General features: G+C 45.2%; 1 protein-coding gene across 1 annotated transcript in view; it reads left to right on the forward strand.

The window, feature by feature from the left end:
- The window catches only part of EIF2B3 (eukaryotic translation initiation factor 2B subunit gamma), a 142,559-nt gene that overhangs the window by 73,656 nt on the left and 51,564 nt on the right, over positions 1-17,339 (forward strand). Inside the window, exon 6 of the mRNA XM_073357915.1 lies at positions 6,403-6,492. Within this exon, the coding sequence (XP_073214016.1) occupies positions 6,403-6,492 (90 nt within the window). The remainder of the gene's footprint in view (positions 1-6,402; positions 6,493-17,339) is intronic.

The raw sequence follows: 17,339 nt of genomic DNA on the forward strand, positions 1-17,339 counted from the left end.
TTCCCACCCCACTGTCCTGCTGGTAATAGCTTATCTAAAGTGATTTCCGGGCTATCACCAGCAGGAGAGTGAATTTGTGTGGGGGGGTGGAGGGTGAGAAAACCTGGATTTGTGCTGGAAATCACTTTAGATAAGCTATTACCAGCAGGACAGTGGGGTGGGAATAGGTATTGTTTCATATTCTCTGTGTATATATAAAGCCTGCTGCAGTTTCCACGATATGCATCTGAGGAAGTGAGCTGTAGCTCACGAAAGCTTATGCTCTAATAAATTGGTTAGTCTCTAAGGTGCCACAAGTCCTCCTTTTCTTTTTCCTCTGTCAGTAGCTAATGTTCTAGCGTGGTTTGGGGGAGTCCGGAGCTGCTGCAGGGGCCATGCTTTGGATGAGATATAAAATAGGTCCCAGTCACACATGCTCACGGCACATTTTGTAAACTAGCAGTATTAGCCCGTGTCCTTGTTAAATTCCAGTTTGGGTAATCCCATCTCTGCCAATTTACATTCCTCCCACAGTTTCCTTTGGATGGAGTATTCACTGCTAGTTGTAAACCAGTCTCCCAAACTTGTCACGAAAGCTTACCAGCCCAGGCACAAAATCTACTACTGCTATTTTACTCCCCCATCCAAAACCCTGTCTGATCTGGGTGGGTGGGTGCATAGAATTTTGCAAGGCTGTCCTTAAACTATGCCGCTGTGCACAGTAAACAGCTACTGCATTTCAGCCCAGAGGTGACAGCATTTCGCTGGTGGGCAAAGTGCTCCTTAGTTACAAGTAGGTACATTCATTTTGTTACGTGCTTTGGGATCTCTTTGGATTAAAGGCACTGTATCAAGTTGAGGTTATAAAGTGGCTGTGATTTTGAAGAGCTGAAGTAACAGTGGGTTTTTTCCCACTGGTAATATTTACAGCCAAGAGCTGTACTGTAAATGAGCCATACATTTTATATGGACTTTTCTTCTTTAAAAAAAGGAATGCCTGAGATATTTAAAGGTTGGCTAGCAGCTTTTGCTGTAAGATTTCTGTTAGCACTGAGCTGTACACTGCTTTCGCATCCACAGCTTTACGTGAGAATGGCATCTCTGTGTTAACAGTTGAGGAACAGTGATGTACATTTGGAACAGGTGCTGACCCTGTGAGAGTGTAAGAACATAGCACGTAGTGCAGGAGATATGAAAGATCTGTTACAGTGTGTGGGTTATACAGAATAAAAGTGCTGTATATCCTTGAGTTAAGAAGATTGAGTGAGGAGTGTGATGCATACTTAGAGCATTTCATGGTGTTTTTTAAAGGGGAACAATGCACCCTAACCACCCATGACTACAGGATGCCTGTAGATCACATGTCAATGAGTTCAAAGGTCAGAGGCCAGATTAATCCTTGCAGGTGTGAGTGCCTTTTCCTTAGGACAGGGCTCAGATTAGCGTTAGAATATGGACAGTTTCAAGTCCTTGGGCTTCATCAAGAGTATGTCTGCTCTCAATCCACAGCTGTGCGAAGTTATGGGGAGATGCCACAGGATTCCTTGTGCTCAGCTGGTTTATTTGTGAGGTGGTGGGGTTAGTGTGGCAGTATCTTACGCTTAGCAGAGAGACTTTTTGGCTTTAAACGTTCCCTGTGCTCCCTGTAGATTTATGGTTTTGACCCCAGACTGGCATTACCTCACTGTCAGTGGGAGTGCGAGGCTGGTTTGAACCTTAAGCTCTTAGTGGTCATCTCTCTTAATTAGTTTACAGTTCAAACGAGTGTCCATTTTTTTCTTCAAACAAGAGGAGTCTCCACTATCAGTGGCTGATTTCCCTGATGGAGGAAATCCTGAGCGAGAGCAGTTATCAGGCAGAAAAAGCTTGGAGCTCCATTTTCAAAGCGGTGGGAGGGGAGATGTCTGCATGAGGGCTGTCAGTGCTGCTGCCCGGTTCTGAGCGGTGTGTGAGGGGCTGCATGCTCAGACTTGTCTGGCTGCTCGTGGGGGTTTTAGTGCAGACACATCCAAACGCAGGATTTCATAGAGCCGCCTGCCACGGAGTGCTAATTTGACAAATGAAATAACTTTTTTCATGCAGTGCAAGCCTCTTCTTTTTATCCCCCATCTTCCCCTGACTTCTCGTTGCTTCACCAATGTAGATTTCCCTCCAGTGAGCCCCTCAGACCTCCTCATTAGGGCTTGATTTTTCAAACACTTACTGCCATGAAAGGCGCTTGCTACTGTGAGCAGCCCCCTTGACGTCCGTGGAAATACGCATGGTAGTAAGTACTATAGACTGATCCTGCACCATTGCATTCAGTGCGAGTTTTGCCATTTCATTTCAGTGAGGCTGGATCAAACCCTAAGTTCAGTAGCATTTGCTGGACAAAAGTGTTGCTTGGTAGCTTGATGTGCTTCATAGGAAGGTTTCCTATGTGACACAAAAGAATTCAAACAGTGGAGGTTATAATCACTGCCCATATAATGCTCCACCCAGAGAAATGTCTGGCAAGTTTTTTAACAAACAAACCTGCATTAATTATTTAAGCTTACCCAACTGCAACCAGCTCCTCCTAGCAAATACTGTGTGACTTTGATGCTATAATTAAAGGCCTACTGCCTTATCTGTTCAGGCTGATAAACCTGGCATGTATCAGTATTCAAGACACAGGTTATTCAGTATTTTTCTCTCGCTATCAGCTGGTCCTTGTGGCTGTGACCTGTTTTTCATACTATTGTAAAGACGGTAGCAGGATGCCATCCTTCTTTTGATCTTCGTTACCACATGCTCGTTTGAATGGGTGATGGAGTTTGCTGCCCTGGTAGTCGATTAGATTACTTCCCTATTTTTGCTTTCACCTGAAGATAAGACTAATACATTAAACCAAATTTTTTCCTTAGTGGCCTGTTACGATAGGGTAGTGTTATCAGTTTCGTCTAGCGTGGCTGTCCTCACCAGAGGCTTACAGTGTTTAGACCAGAGCTTCATCCACTTGACATCTGAAGCTGTGATTATAATGTAATCGGTGGCTCTGTTCTGTTGCAAATCACTTAGGTGATCTCTGAAGCACAGGAATCCTCCTCAAGAGATATCTTTGCTTTAGCCAGCCTATTATTCCCTTCTTGTCCACTTGTGCCAAACTGTACGCTAGCCTGGATACTTACCATCGGTTTGTCTTGTTGATGGAGCAGATATTATTTGATGGCGTTGTGAGCAGGATAGCCTCTTGCTTCTGGCTGTACAGTGTGCAGGGCTGTAATTTTGTAATAATGATACCTGGACTTAAATATATTTGTTTCAAAATGTTGCAGAAAGACCAGCTTGTAAATGCTCACAATGCCACAGGGAGGTAAGTACTATTGTCTCTATCTTGCCGGTGGGGAAATGGACACACAGAGGTTGTGACTGACTCTGGACCACACATGAAGTTAGTGTCAAGCCAGTATTAACTGAGGAGTTCCTGGTTTCCGCTCTTCTGTTTGAGCCATGTAATAGGGTTGGCTGCCTCCTGAGCTCCCCCTGGTGGCCAGAGATCACTGTGCAGCACCCTGCCTCTGTTTCCTTCTCTTTGGGTTAAAGCCACCCGGGCCTGGAGCTGGTTTAATAACACAAACAGTTCAAAAATCCTCAGGGTCCCAAATTTAAAGTCCATCCCCACAACCCAAAAGCTCAAACTTAGCTCTGACATCTTCTAGCCGGAGCTCATCTTCCCAGTCTGTTCTCACAGCCCGTCCTCCCAGCTCTTCCTAGCTGCAACTCAACCTTCTGGCTCTGGCCTCAAGGCCCAAACCCAGTCTGGGTTCCCCCAGGAGCTTCCTGCTCACTGGGCTCTGGCCTCCAAACTCCCCTGATATCAATGTGTTCCCTGCAGGAGCCTTTCTCTGTGCAGTTTCCTGAGCTTCCCTCCTTTTCTTTGCAGCTTCCTGCTGCTCTTTGTAGGACAATCACCTGATCTCTCCCAGGTGTGGCTCCATAGTAATCAGGGTTGGCTGGCCACAGGCCTTCCAGCCCTTAGGGCAAGCCACCCTGGTCGTATTCACCTTTGCACTTAAGGGTGATTGCCAGGTCATGTGCATTCAGGAAGGGGAAACCCAGCATGGTGTAGGGAAATTGGGCTTTTTGAATTAAACCCTAAAGCTAGGAATTGCCTTGCGGCGTTTTCCTTGCTTTTCCCACAGCTTTGTTTTCTGTCTTTCTGTTGCTCAGCTGTCTTTTCCCTCTTCCTTTCTCACAGGTCTGTTGCCTCCTCCCATTATTTCTATTGTTTTTTCCCCCTCTCTTCTGCTTGCTCCCTTTCCTTTCTCTGTGTCACCTTTATATTTTCTCGGGGAGTGGAGGGCGGGGGGAGAGAAATGGTCCTGGCCTTTTGCAAACCTCTTTTTGTGAGAGAGACTATCAGAATTCTCCATCCTACATAGAAAGGAGGAAACCGTTCCCAGGATGCTGTGCAGGAGGACCTCGAAACTCTAAAACTAGTGGGATTCCCTATCTTCTTTGCATATAGAATATTGCTATAAGGGCTTCCTTTCATAGCCACATCCGGCCCATTGATAACATCAGTCCTGGAGCATTACTAGGTGAGCTCATGTTTTTGTTAGTGAAGTAATCCCCTCCAAGTTTATATACCAGTTTTTAGTGTAGCACACTTTACATTACACTTTACATTAGCTTGAGCTGAATGACGCACTTGAGAAATGCTCCTAAATTAAAGTAGAATTGTCCTGCTTATATGCCTTGATAATCCAATCCAATAAATAAGAGACATACACAGAAAAACATTTTCAACAGAACACTCTGGTGTTCACTGTGGTCAGGTATAAAGAAATGTTCCCTGCATACTAGTATTGTGGGTTTCTGTCACGCTCTATACAGAGAACTCCTCTTTCCACGTCATCCCAAGACAACTGGCCCAGAGTTGTAAGTGATCCTTTTCCTGGCCTAACTAACTAATAAAAGTAATGACAGGTTTCAGAGGAACAGCCGTGTTAGTCTGTATTCGCAAAAAGAAAAGGAGTACTTGTGGCACCTTAGAGACTAACCAATTTATTTGAGCATGAGCTTTCGTGAGCTACAGCTCACTTCATCAGATGTTTACCGTGGAAACTGCAGTTTCCACGGTAAACATCTGATGAAGTGAGCTGTAGCTCACGAAAGCTCATGCTCAAATAAATTGGTTAGTCTCTAAGGTGCCACAAGTACTCCTTTTCTTTTTAATAAAAGTAAAAAGGCAAGTGCTCTTGATCCTGGTGAAAGCAGAACAAAGGTGTGTGTGTGTGTGTGCGGGTGGGGGAGTACACACTGGTAGGATGTGTTGGGTCAAGCTTCATAATTGAATTCAGACATCAAAGGGGAAAGAGCTAAAAACGAAGTCCGGTTCAGGTGCAGGTGGGAGTTTCTCTCCTTACTAACCCTTCTTGGTTGATGAGTCTCGTTAAAAATATCTCCCACAACTTGATAGTGTTTTATTATTATTGACTAACCTAGCACAGTCCCTATGTTCTGCTCTGGCAATAGGAAAGGTGATCAGACATCCCTCTCCTTGTGCCAGAATGTTTTTGAATGAGACGAGTTTAGTATGGAGAGAAAAGCAAAATCAATGTGAAATGCCAGAGTCCTCCGTGTATGCTGTAATACAGGGCTTCACACCGTCTTTAAAGGGAAAGAGGATGCGCAGGGGGAAGGAATAAATGGGCCTCACTGCTCTAGAGAATGTGAACTGTCCTTTGTTCTTAACACAGATTCAAATCAATTGAGAATACTGAGAGTTGCCAGAAATACTACTGCTGCGACCAGTTATAGGTAGGACCTCTGCATTCACAGCTGGTCAGCGAGGGCCGGTGATGAGAGAGTATTTGAATGGCCTTTTCTGGGTGACTCCATCACATAACCACGTGCTCTGTCCTGGAGCTGTAACCTAGTATGGTGTTCCAGTGGGAAAGGTGTGCCGCCCCCTTCTCTCAAAGGCCCCACCCAACGTGGTGTTGGAAGAAATACAACTGTTGCCTCCTTGAAGTGACTCGTGTTCGTTAGAGGAGTAGGACATTAAAAGGTGCTGGAGTTGCAATGCCCACAGGTTAGTCTTTAAATGACTGTACCCTGACATTACCCGCTGTAACTTGCAGCAGGCTGGGCCCATTACCTTGGCTTTCTCCCCAGCAATGTACAATCTCAGCTTACAAAGGAAATGTAGCAGGAATAATGACTTTTGGGGGGAAGCGTTTTCCCCTGTAATCGGTCAGTACAGAGCCAGCAGGTGTACATTTATAGACAGACTCCAGTGATGGCAGTCATCGCTGTTCATTTCTTTGTTAAGCCTGCAGTAGGTGGGTAGCAATACATTTGCCCCTTGTAAACTTTTATTATTCAATGCTTTAACAACAAGGTAGAGCTCTTAAAAATGGCTTTGGTGTGAGTTCCCTGTTTTCTTTTCTCTTCCAGGCATCCTCGAATGCACATCAGGACAGCGCTGGCGGATGCCCATCTATACTGCCTGAAGAAGTATGTGGTGGACTTCCTTGCCGAAAATAGGTAAGGAATGGGCAGAGGGAGGTGGTGATGCCAGACGTTTAATGTGATACGTAGCTGTCTGTCTACAGGGTTCTGTTAAACTGCGTTTTGCATCTGTTTCTAAAATCAAATAACTTGTCCAAACACTTAAGCTGTGTTTAAAAATCTCTGATTTCTAACCAGAGCCCTTGTTTTAACTCCTGCAACAGCAAAATTAAAAAGCAGACAAATTTGCCGCCGTTCTGATAATGTCACCATGTCTCTTGTTTCTACCTACACAGCTGTACTTCCTAGGCTATTCGTTTCTTATAGAGTTTCCTCACTGAGTTGAGTCGTAAATACATTTCACGCCTATTTCTTTTTCTCCCGCACACGCTCAGTAATCACCTTTTTCTCTCCCCCTCCCCACCCACTAAACCCATAGGCAGGCTATCTCTGTAGCATCCTATGCTCTTAGTTTGTGGTGTTCCCATGTGGAAACTCTGAGACCACCCACCAAGGGTGAGAAAAACATCCGTTTATGCAAGAGGAGAGTGATCCTGGCTATAACATTTCATGAAACAGGAGAAAAAAATCAACGTGTTTACCTTAAACCAAGCACAGCTAGTAGTTCAGCCTGGGGACGACTTTCAGTTCCTAGATCTTCTGTGGCATCTGTCATGCCCACTACAGATCGTGAATGTGCACTAAGTTCTCGGCTATATTTTCCCCCTTTGAGGTGAGGTGGAGGCTAAAGGTCATGACTAGATGTTGAATTCATAGCCATATTTCTTAGCAGAGCAACTGACAGGAGAGAGAACATTGAGGAAGGAAGGAATTTCTCGTGGCCTTGATCATGAAGGAAGGCACAAATACATGACGCATGCCCTCTCTTGGGTATTTGGTTGGAGGCTCCACACGTGGAAAGTTTGCAGGATCAGGGTTGTATGTGTGTGCCTTTTAAAGGGAAAATCAGTAACAAATCTCCAGGGGACACTCTTGCCACTGTTGAGTGTAGTGCTTCTCTGTTGCTGGGACTGGTACTTGGGATCATTTGTACCAGTCAGTTGAATTAATCATAGGCACTGGAAACAAATCTGCAAGATGGAAATGCTTGATTGGCCCCGGGTAGCTGGTTCTTGGAGCAGTCAAAGCTCCCAGTGCTCTGTGAGAGTTCATTTTAGAAGGCAGGTGGCATTTGTGGAGTCATGTTTATGGGTCACATGACATCAGAGCGAAACATAGTTTGCGCCTTTCTTTCCTAAGTGAACACATAGGGCCAAATTTTCACAAAGGCCTCAACCCACTTAATTTTACAGGTGCAAATGGTGATGTTAGATGTGTCATGCCTTTCACTGCCTCACTGTCTATATTGTGCCCTCTTGGTCTGTTTCTTGTCTTAAATTAGCTGGTAAACTCTGGGTCATCTCTGTTTATATGTTTGCACAGTGCTTCACATAACTCAGGCCTGGTCCCTGTGTGCTAGACAAATAATCATTTCAGAGGGATAGAAAGCAGCATCTTTTTATTGGCATCCGTAAAAGGCATGTGCAAAATTAGATAGCATTTTTGAAAATTTGACTCATAATATTTTTGAGGCTTTATGCTACTTTCTTTGAAGCCAGGGAGGTTTTACTTCGGCAAGAGCAGGATTGCACTTTCTGTTATGAAAATGCCAAATTCTGTTCACACCTATAACTGTTCCCTGTCCTCTTTACAAGAGCTCTTCATTTGTGCAGTTATCATTGGTTGTCTTTTATCTGTATGCTGAATAGGTCCACATCTCCTAAATTAGGTCTGATTTTCTAAGCCCTTTAAATTATAATTGACTTCTTGGCTGCATGTGTCATACCATTTAGTTAACATTTTCAAGACTTGATAACAAAACTCAGATTACCAACCACAGGTGGCTGCTTGTTTATCTTTATTCAGCTACATGTTTGTTATTCAACCAATAACCAACTGCGAGAGAGCCAACCATGGTACAGTATCTCCATGCTTGGAAAATGGGATTCCTGCCACAATGAATAACCCAGGCTTTCAGGCTTCCGGCATTGGTGGGCATTCTCAGCTTGTTTTTCTTTTCTGGGGGAAGGGAAGGACAGTGCATACTCAGAGACCTTTCCATGCTCAGTAGCAGTATTCCAGGACGTTTGAAAGATCCTGTGGAATATTTTTGCCTCAAAATTACTGACGTTTATATGATTGTTTTTAAATACTTTGTTTTTCAGTCCAGAGAAAACTTTCATTAAGATTTTATTTCTCTGCAATTCCATGCTGGAGCTGGAGAAGCTCAGATGCCTTGTTTAAGTTTGAGTGTGGTTAAAACTAACAGCAGGGCCTGAAGTGAACAGTGAAGCTGTTGTACTGTGCCAGGAAGCACTGACACAGTGTACTTCCTTGGTATTGCAATATTTACATTGTGTTAATATTGGAACCTGGGGATGTGATGGTGGGAATAACTTGTCTTTTTCATTGTTGCAGCATGAGTGAGGGATCCACACTTTTGTTTTCATTGTATTTTAACATACAAAAGGAGAAAACACCTGGCCTAGCAGTTAAAAGCTTGGCTCCCAGGGCCAGCTATGGTGCAGCATGTTGCAGAGGAAGATTATGATTACTGGCAGGTTGAGGGATTGCCTGGGGAGCAGTTGTGCTTTTGTCCTTTATTAGGAAAAGTTCAACTTTTACAATACTTTTCCTGTACCTTTTTTAGGAGGATTTCTTCCTCCGGATGTGTTAACTGCAATATCAGGATACTTTATACATACTACCTTTCAAAAATAATAGTAATGAATCTTGTGAATCCATTTTTGTAAAGTGGTAGGGAGCACAGAGTGCCTGTCATTCCGGACAGCATAAGGGACTGGTCTACACACAGCGTAGCACCAGTTTAATTGAAGATGTGAGTTTTAAACTGGTTTAATTATATCAGTGCACTTTTGGGTGGGGAGGCACTTAAATCAATTTGAATGTCTTAAATTGGGCTACCTTAAATCAGTTTGTAGTCCATTTAAAATCATCTGATTTAATACACTGAGTTGCAGTTTAAATAAACTGGTGCACACACTGTATGTAGACAAGTCCAAAGTTGCTGAGCATCAGCTATAAAGGGGGGGAAATATCCTTTAACAACAGCTTAACCAATTCACGGTTGGTTGAAGTACGACTGTTGCTTTGGATATAAGAGGGTCACACCCCAGAGAAGCCATCCAGTAGTGCAAGATTTCTAGAGAAGACCCTGCTTTTGTGGGTCAGGAACAGGATACAGTGTCAGGATTCCAGCATTCTGTTACCAGCTCTACCACGGGCTTCCTTCGTGACCATGGGCAAGTCATTTCTTTTCTCTGTGCCTCAGTTTCCAACTCTGCCCGGGATATTGGGAGACTAAATTAATCAATGTTTGTAAAGTGCTTAGAACTATCTGATGGAAGATGCTAAGAGAGGGCAAATTCTTATTAACCAGTCCATAACTCAGCTCTCTGAACTTCAGGCTTGATAATATATTAAATGTGATGGAGTAACTGATATTCCTGCTAGAAGTTCTGTTATGTTACAGCGAAGTCTGTTGGCAAAGCAAACAAGTTCTAGAGCTTCCGAAAAGCAAGGTTCCCTAGTGCATCTGAATGATAGTCTATGAAAACTGGCATTATTTTTGTCTATGTATTATGTGTACATCAAATACTGCAATTTTTGTGTCCTTGCAAAGTCAAGAGGTCACACACCCTTGTTATTGTTTATTTAAACCTGGGAGAGGTTTTTCAGGGTTTATTTCTTCACAGAAGGAAAAACACTCTTTGCGTGTGAAAAGGTAGATCTTTTTGGCAGTTAAAATACCCCCCAAACCCCACACATCTCTCAAAAGCTATCCCAATTCTGAATTCCGGCGGAATAGGTCTATGGACTTGTGACAGTCCCACCCTGCCCTTGGCACAATACACACACGTTACACTAAGTTGGTCTAAACTTGCTGTCTTCCTGGGGAGGACCTGTAATGTAAACTTAAACACCGAGAAACAAACTTGGTCTAAAATTTACCCTGAGCTTGGCTGTTCCTAGGGATTTTCCCTGCAGGACCCTCTGTTCCCTCTGCCTGCGAGAGATTGGAGCTGATGGGACCGCCTTGGTGTTGGCGCCATGGTGAGTCAGCAGAATATCCCTACATCTCTGAGCAGGAGACCCTGATACCAGCGTGACTCAATAGAAGACCTTGCTTCTTCTCTAGGCAGGGTCCTAAACATGGCACCTGTGAGAGAGTTTTTCCCTTTTTTTAAAGCCTCCTTTATGAGGATAAAGATAACTCGAGGGCCAAGTTGTTAGTGTGAGGAGAGCCTTGGAGTAGTGAGGGAGAATGGAACAGTGCTGGCCGTGTGTTAATTACAGGAGCCATTCTGCCAGCCTGGGGCGGGACGGCTCCTGATGAGCCCTGCACCTCCTGGAGAAGTGCACAATATTGCTTCTCTTAAAAAGATCAGCACGCAGCAAAGGCCAGCACGCTGCAGACAGCATGCTCACACCCCACAGCTGGCAGGCCTCACACCCTTGGGGCTCTGTGATGCTGGCCAACATGGGAGCCAATCCCCTTTTCTGGCACTCTCTCTTGAGCACTAGGTTGGAGTTCTGCCTTGCTGCTGCTTGCAGGGGGATGGAAAAAGAGTCCTTACCCCCTTTTCCCTCATGAGCCCAACCGGTAGCAGAGGGAGGATCTGAGCCTGTGCTCTTCAAGCACGCATGCTGTGCAGGCAGGTGTTAATATCCGTGCAGTACGTGCTCAAAGTTGGCTTGCTTACAATCCCCAGGAAACTTTTAGTGGAAAAATTGTGATCTACATGAAATAACATGGTAGATTTTCATTTGTTCCTTTTCCAAAATATTTCCAAAGCTCTACCCTGGCACAATTTCTGTTTAAAAAAATAACACAGCACCTTTTTTGCTTTACAGAGCTTATCACTGACACCCCAAAACTCCCTTTGTGAATTTGGCAGAGTGGAGAATGGGTGTCTGTGGGTGTGGGTGTGCGCATGCATGCAACGTGTGTTTATAGTACACAGGATGTATCAATAATATTGTGCCCACAGTCAGTTACAGGCACAAAGGATAGCATTTATGGTGATGGCTAACTACTTGAGTGTCCCCACAAATGTGAATGCCATCATTTTCACTCTCAATTGATGGTGGGCAGTAAATTAGAGGCCAAGTTGAGGCCTCTTTAAAAAATATAGCCCTACTTATAATTTTCCCCCAAAATAATTTTTATTGTATATATAATATATGAAAAATGTGGTTCTTGGCTAAGATCACTTTTGTCGGACTTCATCTTACTGCAGATTTTTTCTGACCCCATAAAATACATGTTCTCCTTCGAGTCCGTGTAGATCCCACTGGAGCTGCACATGCATCCCATGTATGCGAGATCGGAATCTTTTGCCTACCAGGCTGTGTCTGGGACGCGCGTGTTCCCTGAGTCACCTCATGCTCCCATAAGAGGGCTTAAAGAGCAAAGCGGCCCTGCGCCCTTTGATTCCTTCTTACCACTCATGGCAATGAGGTGCAAGGTGGACTGTATCTGATCCCGTTCTGACTTTCAAACCTTACTTCAGTAAAGAAGCTTCTTTCCGGATTCCTTTTCATTCCTTTCTTTCTTTTAATTTTCTTTAAGAACATAAGAATGGCCCTACTGGGTCAGACCAAGGGTTTGTCTAGCCCAGTATCCTGTCTTCAGACAGTGGCCAGTGCCAGGTGCCCCAGAGGGAATTAACAGAACAGGGAATCAAGTGATCCATCCTCTGTCACTCATTCCCAGCTTCTGGCAAACAGAGATGAGGGACACCATTCCTGCCCATTCTGGCTAGTAGTCATTGATGGACCTATCCTCCATGAATTAATCTAGTTCTTTTTTGAACTCTGTTATGGTCTTGGCTTTCACCACATCCTCTGGCAAGGCGTTCCATAGGTTGGCTGTGCGTTGTGTGAAGAAATACTTCCTTTTATTTGTTTTAAACCTGCTGCCTGTTAATTTCATTTGGTGACCCGTACTTCTTGTGCTATGCGAAGGCATAAACAACACTTCCTTATCTACTTTCTCTATACCAGTCATGATTTTATAGACCTCCATCATATCTCCCCTTAGCCGTCTCTTTTCCAAGCTGAAAAGTCCCAGTCTTATTAATGTCTCCTCATATGGAAGCCATTCCATACCCCTAATCATTTTTGTTGCCCTTTCTGAACCTCTTCCAATTCCAATATAATTTGTGTGCCATCCTCCCACACCCCCCCCGCCCAAAAAAGAGGGAAAGCGAGCAGTTAGAACAAACAGAGGGGAGACCTCCCTGTACAGTGGGGTGAGGTGCTTCTTGACAACCGCTAGCTATGGCGGACTCCAAATCCTCGGCGTTTAAACTAAAAAGAAAAGGAGGACTTGTGGCACCTTAGAGACGAACCAATTTATTTGAGCATGAGCTTTCGTGAGCTACAGCTCACTTCATCGGACGGTATACATCCGATGAAGTGAGCTGTGTTTCCACGGTATGCATCCGATGAAGTGAGCTGTAGCTCACGAAAGCTTACGCTCAAATAAATTGGTTCGTCTCTAAGGTGCCACAAGTCCTCCTTTTCTTTTTGCGAATACAGACTGACACGGCTGTTACTCTGAAACCGGAGTTTAAACTCTGTACTCACCATAGAAGGTAAGAGTAGCTGCCTGTTCTGTCTCGGGGAAGCACATGTCCCCATCAAGTCTGTTAGCTGCTGCTCCTTTTGGTCTTGCATGTGAAAATCCTGACATGTGAGCCTCAAGTTACTCCTCTTGGAGCAGCCCATGAGGGTAACTTCAGCTCAAGGATCTTGGCTGTCCTCCAGGCAGGAAATTAGTATTCTTTGAGTGCCGTCCCTGTAGGGACTCCACTTCAGGTGACGGTGCGTCCCGGAGCCATTGATCAGAGGCTTTTCCATAGCAGTGCTTGGCTGGGCCGTGCGTGCACGCTTCAGCTGTCTCACGGCACCTGTCTGTCCCGTTGAACGTATGTATGCTGGCCCTCTCTCTCCCCCACCCTCCCTCCAGTTCCTTCTCAACCGTCCTTGACTGAAGACGGAGCTCTCCGCAGTGCGAGAGCCGTTTCCCCCTGGAGTATAAAAAAATCAGTAGTTAAATAAGTTTTCTTCTATTGTAGTTTTGTAGTTCATTTAAAAAAAATTTTCTTCAATACTTAGATTTTTAGTTCTCCTCAGTTCATAGTCCCCCTCTCAGGGCATGAACATTAACGACTATGCCAGGTTCCCCTGGCTTTAAGAGATGTGGCTCCTGCCACGAGGCAATGCCTAGATCTGATGGACACGCTCAATGTGTGAGGTGCCTCAGAGAGATGCACATTCCTTCCAAGTGTGTCCATTGCAGCAACTTGTGGGCATGAGCCCGCCGAGACTGGGACTTCCGCCTGAAGATGATCCTAATGGAGAAATCACTTCTCCCAGGATCAGACAAGGATCCCCCTAATCACTTCCTCCCCCAATAAGGAACAAATCCATCCGAGTCATGACAGACAACGTAGCATGCATGTTCTACATCAACAGACAAGGGGGGGCCTAATCCCACTCCCTGTGCACCGAAGCCATGATGTTATGGAACTGGTGCATCCGCCACAATATAGACATCTCAGCCTCTTACCTTCCTGGATGCCAAAACACCACCGCCAACACCCTCAGCAGACACTTCTCCCGGGAACACGATTGGGAAATGACCCTCCACCGAATATTCAGATAATGGGGGTTCCCTTCCATCGACTTATTTACCATGCCCCAGAACAGCAAATGTACTTCGTTCTGCTCCAGAGCAGGACTCTGCCCCCAATCCCTAGGGCATGCCTTTCTAATCCGGTGGGACAACTCACTTATGTACGCATTCCCACCAATACCACTAATCCACAGAGTCCTACGCAAAATAAAGGAAGACAGCGCTACAATCATTGTGATTGCCCCAGTGTGGCCCAGACAAACATACCCTTACCTGTTATGTCTGTTTACCCATCCACCACAGACTCTCCCATTAACATGAGACCTTCTGTCGCAGGACAACAGACAAGTCCTATGTCCGCAACTAGAGAAGCTCCACCTGAAAGCATGGTTCCACGAACGAGAGCTAACCTGTTCAGAACAAGTGAAAAATATTTTACTAAACAGCAGACGCCAATCTACACGCATTACTTACCTGCAGAAATGGAAGCGTTTCTCCACGTGGTGTTCAAACAAACAGATCACTACATGTACCGCACCATTACCGGTGGTACTAGACTATTTGGTTGAATTGAAGAATTTGGGACTATCGCTAAGCTCTATCAAAGTTCACCTCGCGGCGATTAATACTTTCCATGACACAATCGAGGGGTTTTCAGTTTTCACATACCCTATTACAAAGCGCCTCATGCTTGGCCTACAAACCCTCTATCTGGAAATACGGGACCTGAACTTAACGTTCAAGGGCCTCATGAGACCTCCATTCGAACCAATGGCTACCTGCTCCTTACTGCATCTGTCCATGAAGGTGGCTTTCCTAGTAGCCATTACCTCCGTGAGATGAGTTAGTGAGACTGGTGCACTAATGGCCAACCCACCCTACACCATCTTTTTCAAGGACAAGGTCACATTATGACCCCATCCAAAATTTCTCCCCAAAGTGTCGTCAACCTTCCAGATCAACCAACCCGTTCACCTTCCCACATTCTATCCCAAATCGCACACATGCTCACAGGATGCTGCACTACACACCCTAGATGTCAGACAGGTGATAGCCTTCTACCTGCACAGGATGAGATCTTTCCAAAAATCATCAAGACTGTTTGTCTCGACAATGGAACAATCCAAAGGGTCAGCAATATCCAAACAACAACTTTCAAAATTAATATCAAACTGTATAGAACCCCCTATGGGCATCAGATCATAGAATCATAGAATATCAGGGTTGGAAGGGACCTCAGGAGGTCATCTAGTCCAACCCCCTGCTCAAAAGCAGGACCCATACCCAATTAAATCGTCCCAGCCAATGCAGATCCCATTCCACACATGCCATGGCAACTTCCGTGGCTTTTCTTCACAATGTACCCATTTCAGAAATTTGCAAAACCGCCACTTGGGCGTCAGAACATACCTTTACCGATCACTGCGTCATTACACAAGACTCCAGGGACGATGCCATACTTGGCCTTTTGGTCCTCTCTACTTTGGTTAGCCATATACCTCCAAAGTCCACCCATCCTTAATGGGTATTGCTCTACATTCACCTGAAGTGGAGCACCCACAGAGACAGCACTTGAAGAAGAAGAGAAGGTTACTCACCTTGTGCAGGAACTGAGGTTCTTGGAGATGGTTGTCCCTATGGGTGCTCCACTACCCACCCTCCTCCCCTCTGCTTTGAAGTTTGATAAGAGGACTCTAAGGTAGAGAAGGAACTGAGTGGGGGCACGCTGTGCATGTGTGCTCAATGAGACAGACAGGTGCCACGAGACAGCTGGCCCGGCCGAGCACTGCTATGGAAAAACCTCTGATCAACGGCGCCAGGATGCACTGCCACCTGAAGTGAAGCACCCACAGGGGGACACATCTCAAAGAACCTCAGTTACTGCACAAGGTGAGTAACTCTCTCTCTGTCGTCTCAGTGAGCCCCTTGGCTGCTGGGCACCACACTCTCACTTCCAGCAGGGAAACAAAGGTGCCAGAACCCCTGATAGCAACATCCCTGACATTGGCTGTGTTTACCTCTGCCCCAAGGTGTCGGCAGCACTCCAGGGCAGAGAGACCCAGCTCTGTCCCCTGAAAGGGGCAGGTGCTTCTGCACCAGGCATAAACAGCTCTAAGTGGGCAACACATCCTCCCCACAGGGAGGACTCTAGGTCAAGGGATAAGCCCTCAGCACAGGCAAAGGACAGCACCAAAACACCGCAAGACAAATTGAGATCAGTCTGGCCCAATTGTACCGACTTCCATGCTGGTGCCAGAAGGTTTCACGGCACTGAGATACGCTTTTACTCCTCCCTCGCTGCCCCTCTCAGTACTGGATTTGGCAATGGCCCTTGCACGGGCCATTCACCATGTAGGCATTGTGAACGGGTAGAGCATGCCCAGTGCAGGGAAACTCTTGGAAGAATTTAGCTGAAAAACAGAGTCTTTTCTGAGTATGTGTGATCTGTGATGATTATTATTATTATGTTTTTTTGCACTCTTATAACTTGGCCAAATTTGGGCATTTTTTCATGGGGATGGTAAATGACACATCCCTGACACAAAGGTGGACTTGTGCCAAATTTCAAGTCTTCGCACCAAAGCATGGAGGCTTCTCATTTTTAAAGGCCGGGGGTAGAGGGGAGATTGATTGTTAACATGGACAAAGTGACACATTTTCCCCTAATCTCAGTCTTGGAAACGACTGAGCTATTTTTGCTGAAACTTTCCCCCAAAAAAAGCAGCCTGAGGCAAACACCTGGTATGGGTGCCACTAGTACTCCTTTTTGTTCAGCTGAAATAGTTAAAGGTTGGCAAAGTTTATAAGCAAGTGAAAGCAAGGTCTTCTGCTGGAAAGTGCTGGTCAGCCTTAACATTGGGTGACACCACTTGCCTGTAATAAACATACATGACAATTTAGGGCCGGAGTTTTCAGAAAGCAGATACCATATTGCATTTGCACTTGTGTAGTTACTTCCCTTGTGCATGTGAATCTTGCGCAATTTGTGTGCACAATTGTGGTAACTGCATTTGCTAATGCAAGTGGGCCTTTGGCCTCAATTTCCTGAAAATGAGACTCTTAAGCATGTTGTGTATAAAAGAAATGACCATGGTTACTAACAAATGCGTTTCTTACATATTGGAGCACTTCTCCTGTTCCTATTTCTTTTCAAGATCTG

Source organism: Lepidochelys kempii, chromosome 8 (assembly GCF_965140285.1).
Source record: "Lepidochelys kempii isolate rLepKem1 chromosome 8, rLepKem1.hap1, whole genome shotgun sequence".
Taxonomy (NCBI): domain Eukaryota; kingdom Metazoa; phylum Chordata; order Testudines; family Cheloniidae; genus Lepidochelys; species Lepidochelys kempii.